Source organism: Trichomycterus rosablanca, chromosome 7, assembly GCF_030014385.1.
Source record: "Trichomycterus rosablanca isolate fTriRos1 chromosome 7, fTriRos1.hap1, whole genome shotgun sequence".
In the NCBI taxonomy this organism is placed as follows: domain Eukaryota; kingdom Metazoa; phylum Chordata; class Actinopteri; order Siluriformes; family Trichomycteridae; genus Trichomycterus; species Trichomycterus rosablanca.
Window position 1 is genome coordinate 9779333 of NC_085994.1, and position 9474 is coordinate 9788806.

At 37.5% G+C, this 9474-nt stretch overlaps 1 protein-coding gene across 1 annotated transcript; it reads left to right on the forward strand.

The window, feature by feature from the left end:
- The first annotated feature begins 845 nt into the window (after positions 1–845).
- On the forward strand, positions 846–8834 carry foxp3b (forkhead box P3b). The gene is made up of 8 exons (XM_062998737.1): positions 846–958; positions 1212–1299; positions 3477–3551; positions 4633–4771; positions 4953–5029; positions 5126–5227; positions 7262–7383; positions 8697–8834. The coding sequence occupies exons 1-8, from the start codon at positions 846–848 to the stop codon at positions 8755–8757; spliced, it is 777 nt and encodes a 258-aa protein (XP_062854807.1). The 3' UTR covers positions 8758–8834.
- Positions 8835–9474: the final 640 nt, after the last annotated feature.

The following is a 9474-nucleotide window of genomic DNA, read 5'->3' on the forward strand; positions in this document are numbered from 1 at the left end:
GCTTAGTTTATATTTTGCAACAACAATGTAGTTAATGTTGAAACAAAAGTGACAAATACAGTTAAAGTGACGATATCTGAGTCTTAAGTCTTAAATCCTCATTTAAACCTTAATGTCTTTACTGCTGAAACCTCTGTTGTTCGCCTGTTGCTCTGCACTTTACAGAGAACTTAAGAATTACTGCAGAGCCTTCGTAGACTGATTGATCATGGATAAAAACAAGTAGGATTGTAGTATCATATTCACTAGTAAGGCTAAAATGTTGCAATTTATTGAAGTTTTAAATGGAAAAACACTGTGATACACAAAAATGTCTTATAATATAATTGAGTAATCTAAGAGGGTTTTATTTTACAAAACACATTTTTGTGTTGAGGTTAACACCATGATCAACTTAAGGTAGTTCTTTCTTGTAGAGCAAAACGTCCATCCATGATGTAAAAATAATTCCAAAATTATTCCATTTTGAGTTCCAGTCAAAATAATTTAATTGTATGTTATCTTGGCCTGGCTAACTATTTATTTACCCTTTCATCCTAATATTTCTTTATCAGGACACAACAGGTTTTCTCAGCTCTTACCAAACAATCCAGCAATCAAATGTGGAGGGACAGACACTAGATTCAGCTCTAGTCAAGCTTTCACACAAACTGATCAGCACAAAATTCCCAGAACTCATTCAAACAGGTAATAATAAAGGGCACTTATATCTTCTGCAGATGAGCTTTATTAAAAAGTCTAAATAAAAATGTTATATATTGTTTGTATATTGTTAAGTTCTTTCAAATATACATTTTTCAGATATTTTAAAAATTAGTACAACATAGAGAATTATGTTAATATACATGTTCCCTCACAGTCTCATTCAGTCAGAGGTGATAAACTCCCTGTTTATTAATGGACGATGTCGCTGGCCTGACTGTGACCAAGCCTTTGAGGGCTATCCTGTTTTTCTAAAGTGAGTCTGTATTAGTTTTTAAAGCATTTATTCATCCATCATATTTTGTAAAAGTATTGCTCTTAACATTTTGCTGGTGAAATTGTACCCTTCTGGACCTGGCTTGTAACTCACTTATTCATTCATTAACTCACTCACTCATGTTTAGCAGGCAGGTATTTGTACTTAAGGGGGAACTTCTGGCAGTGTGTTAGTTTAATTTACATCAACAGCATTCCGTGTCCTTTTTAAATTATTTTCCCAAATTTTGCAGACACCTGAACCAGGGACACAGCTGTGGTGAAAAAACTGTTGCACAGTGGAGGGTGCAGCAAGAAAGAGTGAGACATATGGAAAATCAGGTATGGGAATGTGCAGAAGCATGTAATTTAGAAAAAGGTTTATATGCTTTTTGAGGAAAAGTGAAAATGTCTTTCTTTTGCACCAGATTGTCTTGATTAGTTGGTAATAGATATTATTTAAGAAACAGATGATATTATTTTTAATATATTCTTTTTACAGTAACCCTTTATCTTGATTGGGGAGGGCTTTGGGCTATCAACGGAAAAATTGAAAATTTGAATCCCAGCTCCCATGCAGCCACTGTAGGGCCCCTGAGCAAGGCCCTTAATCCTCTCTGCTCCAGGGGCACTGTACAATGGCTGACCCTGCATTCTGACTCCAGCTTCCAAACAGGCTGGGATAGCAAAGAAAGAATATCATTGTACTGTACACCTGTATATGTATATATGATAAGTAAAGGTGTTCTATAAATTAACAATTTTCATTTACAAAGGGGCTCTGTCAGAAGTTTGTTTACACCTGGTATTACATGTCAGTCAAATTTTTTGTAATGTTTGTACCCTTTTTTTAAGTTTACTAATTTAATCAAATGATATTGGGCTTTCTTAAAAATAATAGCATATTTAATAAAATCAAATGATTATGGCTTTTCTTAAAAATATAATAAAATCATATATACATACATACATACATACACTTAAACATATGGCAATATGGCAATACAAATATAGGTATATCAAAGACAGTACAATAAATGACCAGAAAAGGCATGATAACATAAAGACTAAGAATACACTTGCTGATGCTCAGAAATATAGTGTTAATTTTTTAATTAACTATATACAGGGGTTGGACAAAATAACTGAAACACCTGGTTTTAGACCACAATAATTTATTAGTATGGTGTAGGGCCTCCTTTTGCGGCCAATACAGCGTCAATTCGTCTTGGAAATGACATATACAAGTCCTGCACAGTGGTCAGAGGGATTTTAAGCCATTCTTCTTGCAGGATAGTGGCCAGGTCACTACGTGATGCTGGTGGAGGAAAACGTTTCCTGACTCGCTTCTCCAAAACACCCCAAAGTGGCTCAATAATATTTAGATCTGGTGACTGTGCAGGCCATGGGAGATGTTCAACTTCACTTTCATGTTCATCAAACCAATCTTTCACCAGTCTTGCTGTGTGTATTGGTGCATTGTCATCCTGATACACGGCACCGCCATTGGATGCACATGGTCCTCCAGAATGGTTCGGTAGTCCTTGGCAGTGACGCGCCCATCTAGCACAAGTATTGGGCCAAGGGAATGCCATGATATGGCAGCCCAAACCATCACTGATCCACCCCCATGCTTCACTCTGGGCATGCAACAGTCTGGGTGGTACGCTTCTTTGGGGCTTCTCCACACCGTAACTCTCCCGGATGTGGGGAAAACAGTAAAGGTGGACTCATCAGAGAACAATACATGTTTCACATTGTCCACAGCCCAAGATTTGCCCTCCTTGCACCATTGAAACCGACGTTTGGCATCGGCACGAGTGACCAAAGGTTTGGCTATAGCAGCCCGGCCGTGTATATTGACCCTGTGGAGCTCCCGACGGACAGTTCTGGTGGAAACAGGAGAGTTGAGGTGCACATTTAATTCTGCCGTGATTTGGGCAGCCGTGGTTTTATGTTTTTTGGATACAATCCGGGTTAGCACCCGAACATCCCTTTCAGACAGCTTCCTCTTGCGTCCACAGTTAATCCTGTTGGATGTGCTTTGTCCTTCTTGGTGGTATGCTGACATTACCCTGGATACCGTGGCTCTTGATACATCACAAAGACTTGCTGTCTTGGTCACAGATGCGCCAGCAAGACGTGCACCAACAATTTGTCCTCTTTTGAACTCTGGTATGTCACCTATAATGTTGTGTGCATTGCAATATTTTGAGCAAAACTGTGCTCTTACCCTGCTAATTGAACCTTCACACTCTGCTCTTACTGGTGCAATGTGCAATTAATGAAGATTGGCCACCAAACTGGTCCAATTTAGCCATGAAACCTCCCACACTAAAATGACAGGTGTTTCAGTTATTTTGTCTAACCCCTGTATATACTGTATATATATATATATATATATATATATATATATATATATATATATATATATATATATATATATATACAGTATAATATTATTGACCATTATTTGCACTGTAGTTTTGTCCTGTTTTAATTCTGATTTCTTTTTTCAGCTTGTTCAAGAAAAAGAGAAGCTTCAAGCCATGCAGCTCCATCTAAGGCTAAGTGAACACACCCTGGGACAGCCAGTAAGATCGAATTTATTTTAGAATTATTTTATTTTGGCATTTATTCAGAATCTGTATTGGTCTATCGTGCATGATTATATGCAAAACTGCTAACATTCCAAAAATATAATTACATTAAGGTGTATATAAATGAATGCTTTAGTAGAAAGTACTATTATTTTACCATCATAAATACTTCATGGTGTCACAGCTTTTCTAAAAGGAAATTATGACACTTGTTTAAGGTGGACATTGCAATAAAACTGCTTTTAACTGTAGCTTTTAAGAGGGGAGGCAAAAAGTATTTGCAAGTTTGAATGCCAATAGCGATTCATTACCAGGAGGCAAGAGCTAATTGGCCATGCTGGAAGGAATATAATTCCTTTAATATGACAAGCATAGGCTTCTGTGAGCTTATGTGTATGAATTATGCCAGTTGGCCCTCTCTTCAAGCACATTTAGGATAGTAGAAAAAAATTGAATTTTTTATGGTTTATGGTAAAATAATGTCAATTGTCAACTTTTATTTTTGGTTAATAACACACAAATAAAAATTGTAATTTTTTAAAGACAATTTTTTATATGGCGTGCATGGGTGGCACAGGAGTCTAAAGTGCTAGCCTACCACCGCTGAGATCTCAAGCTCCTGAGTTCAAATCTCAGCTTTGCTATCGGCCAACCAGGATTGGCTGTGTCTGAGGGAGGAAGGGCGGAAGGGATGCCTTATTGCTTCTGCAATGATAACCTGTGCTGGCTGGTTGAAAATGCCTGCACAGAGACAGAGAATAATGTAAATCAATGTATGACTCCCCATACATGGCACTGGCATCTGTGTGAATCCCCTTTGGGCAGGTGAAAAGAAGCAGTTGGCGGAAATGATGGGATAATTAAACAAAACTGTCTTGGCAAATATTGTGATTATTGCTTAAATTTGTATGAATACACAAATACAAATTCCTGGCGGGACTGTTAATACCAAACAATATTACGAGGATTGTTAAATCTACATGCCGTGTTCCCATTGAACAGTCGTTGTTTTTACATCGCACTGTGTTTCTCCCGTACAAAGTGTGCCAGTGTGTTTTGTGTGGCTCTCTGTCAGAAAGTATCTCTGGGCTGGTGGAGTCCGCTGGCATTGAGTGTGCCCCCATCCGAGGAGCCAGATGGAGGTGCAGAGTGGGCAATCAGTGTTGCAGGGCGCCAGGAATACTGGCCCACGGCCGCCCCTCACCTACTGACAGGTAACACCTACTCACACGCTGACTTTCCCAGCACTGTCAGCTTTGATCATTTCCATGTCTGTGCATTCATGCTACACAGACCCATGTGCATACTTACATTTGTCTAACCTGAAAATAAATTGTAATACATCTTCATTTAATTTCAGTCCAAATAATCTCTTAATGATTATGTCTGTTATAGATTTTGTTAACAGTATGGAATGCTACAAATATGTCAACATCAGACCTCCGTATACGTATGCCTTTCTCATCAGATGGGTATGTTACTACTTATTTTATGCATTCCTAATATGCAAACATGTATATTTCCAGGATTCTGTTATAAAATGTATATTTCTATGCTTGTTTTTGCAGTCAATATTAGAAGCACCAGAGAAGCAAAGAGCCCTGAATGAGATCTACAGCTGGTTTATTCGAATGTTCTTCTACTTCCGACACAATACTCCCACTTGGAAGGTAATGCACCATACTGGAATACACTCCAACCCAACCAACCCAACCAACCCACTTCAGTGAAGCCAGTGAAGCCAGTTTACATTCTGCATGGGCAGCACAGTGGCTCAGTGGGTAGCACTGTCGCCTCACAGCAAGAAGGTCCTGGGTTCGATCCCCAGGTGGGGTGGTCCGGGTCCTTTCTGTGTGGAGTTTGCATGTTCTCCCCGTGTCTGCGTGGGTTTCCTCCGGGTGCTCCGGTTTCCTCCCACAGTCCAAAGACATGCAAGTGAGGTTAATTGGAGATACTAAATTGTCCAAGACTGTGTTCAATATACCCTTGTGAACTGATGAATCTTGTGTAATGAGTAACTAACGTTCCTGTCATGAATGTACCAAAAAGTATGAAACATGATGTTAAATTCCTAATCAAACAAACATTCTGCATGAATCAGTTCCTTCATGATCACATGAGATCCTGACCAGAAAATATGTTTCTCATTTCTTAAAATGCCCTATACAGGGTGGCAGGGTGGCTCGGTGGGAAGCACTTTTGCCTCACAGCAAAAAGGTTCTGGGTTCCATTCCCAGGTGGAGCGGTCTGGGTCCTTTCTGTGTGGAGTTTGCATGTTCTCCCCGTGTCTGCGGGGGTTTCCTCCCACAGTCCAAAGATGTGCAAGTGAGGTGAATTGGAGATACAAAATGGTCCAAGACTGTGTGTGATATTGAACTTGTGAACTGATGAATCTTGTGTAACCGGTAATTACCTGTTCTGTCATGAATGTAACCAAAGTGTGTAAAACATGACATTAAAATCCTAATAAATAATAAATAAGTAAATAAATAATGCCCTATACAAATACTGGGTGGTGTCAAGTTGAAGATTAAATTTAAGAACATTGTTTAAACTGGCTGAATTAATTGTTTTTGAATTAATAGCACATGTCCTTTCATATCACAGCAAAGAGGAACCCTGCTTCAGCCACTGTCCCTCCCCTACAGACACACAGTGAATCATGTGTCTGTACAGGCGCCTGGCTGGCTGATAGCAGAGCTGAAATTTGTACTCGAGAGCTCGAGATGTCAGCACTGTTGGGCTAGTACGTTTTACCACTGCACCACCCGAGCAGCCCTACAAAAAAAACCCACAATTTTGAAAGTATATTTGTGATAATACGAAAATAACCTTAACTTTGCACTGTTTGTTTAAAATTACACCAGGCAAGACATTGACCAGGAAAGGTGGCTACTTAAAAAAACGAATACAGTTCATGAATTTGGGCAGTACAGAGCACTTATAACCAGTAATAACGGAGAAAAACTGAGTGGTTTCTGTGTAGTACTTTTAGTACATTCAGCCACGTTATGCTTTTTTTAAGTGAAGCTTTTTCGACTTTTCCCAAGAATAGGACTCAGAACTCCGAGCTGCATAAACACCACACGTGAAGTTAATACAGCTAAACACAGATACATGTGGAGCTTTTACAGTGGATTTAGCATTAGTGATGTTTTATCGCTGAAGCTGAGCACTGAGCAAATTGGCTATTTGTGCCGAGGGTGGCGGTGAGAGCGAAGTGCAAAACGCTTCTCACGTCAATGAACTAAAGAAAACAACAACTGCGACAAACACGTCTATGTCTTCTTATCACCAACAGTTGAGCGAAGCTTTTTGCATAAAAACGAACATCTGTAACAACAGCACAAATGCTCGCACATAATCTACACGCTCCGCCATCACATCACTGGTCTTTACTTTCTTCATGTAACGCCCACCGTTGATGACGCGTACTTGGTTCCCAAAAACTGGTGCAAAAGCGGGTCAGTTCTCTACACCAAGGTTCGAAGAAACCTGAACAGAACCGGTTCAAGAACCAGGGATCTTTTGGTGGAAAAGTGCTGTGTACGTCAGACCCGGATGCGTGTCCACTAGATGGCAGTACTAACATATTGAATAAAAAACAAACTTAACCTTTGAACTAATATCTACAACCTCTTGCTGGATGGTTCTAGATTTTAATGATAGTGTTTTACAGTAAATCTTTTGGGTATTTTGTCCAGAATGCTGTACGTCACAACCTGAGCCTTCATAAATGCTTTGTGAGGGTGGATGGAGAAAAAGGTGCTGTGTGGACTGTGGATGAAAATGAGTTTCAAAAGAGAAAGGGCCAAAGGTTTAACAGGTAAAAATCTATCAAGCCTTTTACACATCTATTATGTCTTATATCATGTGGTAAAGAATGTATTGAGGAAGGTAAATCACAAAATTAAATTTAAATGTACTTCAATGGGTAGCATTGAGTGGTGCAGCAGGTAGTTTTGGTGTTGCACATTAGGGCCTCATGTCACTGACAACGTCCTTCCCCTCTCCAAAAGCTTGCAAAATGTGGACTGCCTGATCTAAACCAGTAGTTGGTTTCTTAAAAAGTGTCACTACAAGCCAAATTTTATCAGTGATATGGTTTTGCCACCGTCGATACATATGCAATGTAAATTTGATTTTAAATGGGAATAAATGCAATTTTACCCATGAATCTACAATTAATTACAACTTTTTAGAGTTTTTTTATAAAAATCAAAAACGTAATTACAAAATTATTTACACCATTTAATTCATACTCTGTAGATGCTTGTTTGGCTGCAGTTACAATAGCAAATCTTCTTGCATTCATTACTACAAGTTTTGGACACCTGGATTTATTCCATATTCAAGGCAACTTTTCCAAAGATCAGTTTAGTATACATATGCACAGTATAATAAACTAAAAAGGTATTCACTTCTTTTTGTATGTTGGCCTTGTCTTCCTGGCCAGCATATGAACTGTTTCATCTAAAAATATTCTTGGTCTTTCAGATATTGCCTCAGCCTCCACACTTTCCCTTAACTTACATTTCCTAATTATATTTTTGACAGTGAAAACTGCAGCTAGCATTTTAATATTTAAAGCCCTCCTCTGCTATTTAGGTTTTCAAATAGCCTTGTTTTTAGATTTGTAGACTGCTAGAAGTTTATGGTTAATAATAAGTAAGCTCAACTTTTAAAGAATGAGAGAAGTGATACTTTGGTATTTTCATTAGCTAACAACATCTAATCCAGAGTCCAGATGAGCCACATAAAGCCTAACAAGTTAATTAATTTGTTAATTCTTTACAACTGGAAGGATGTCAAACATTTACACATGCCACTATTTATATTGTATATCATCATTTCTATAGCATCATTATAAACATCCATATCAGACTATTCAGTTCTACTTACTGTAAATTTTTTATAGACTAGACACTTTAAGAACTTAATTAATCAATTAATTTTTATTTAAAATTTTTTATAATTATGTCTTTTTATTATACATGTACCCAATTTTAACCATTTAGTATATTTAGTATGTAATTTCTTATGTACAGTACCTAAAAGTATAACATGTTTGTATAGTCTTGTGTTATGTGTGGAACATGTACATCACCAAGACAAATTCCTAGTATAATGTATTTTTAGGGAATCCATGAGATGGCTGGCACCAGTTTCCCACTCACCTAAATGTCCTAAGCTTTCCTGACTTTAAACACTGATAAACCGTGACATAAGATGTTGGTTGAAACGGACACAGTTCAGTCTTAATTTTTACCATCAATAGCCAACTGATAAACACTTGATGCATTGTTAAGCTAAAAATGTAATACTTTAATGCCTTTTTTTGTTTTTACTATGTCCATCCTTTTTTTAAATGTAATTTACTGTAATACCAAAATGGTTATGGACTTCTATAACATTTACCTTCTTAATTTCTGTTTAGAAAATAAATAAAACTGTAAAAATGTCGAATAATGTTGTATACATTTCAGAAAAGTCACTCTATTAAAGCAGAATTGTTTTATATGTTTCCTGATCTTGGTATGTAATATTTAAAATAATCTTTACAACTGGATTAAAATATGACAAAAAATCCAAACATGTCTGCGTTCAACAACACTTTTTAATGCCTCCCTTAATGTTGATGTTGATGTTATGCCAGTGTTTGACCAAAAGAGGGAGCCTGACAGAGAGCTTTATGAATTTGGGTGTGGTAACCTCTTACAACTGGAGTACATTTTAAAGATAAAATAGAACAGAAAGCTATAGAACTGAGTCGGACAAAAAGCTAAGATATTAGACTAATAAATACAATTGCAAAAAAAATTCAGTTCCTTTATCTAAAAAGGTATTATTGTGATGTGTACAGAATTGAACAAAAATACAACAAGTATCAGTACACAGAGAATACATTTTGACAACA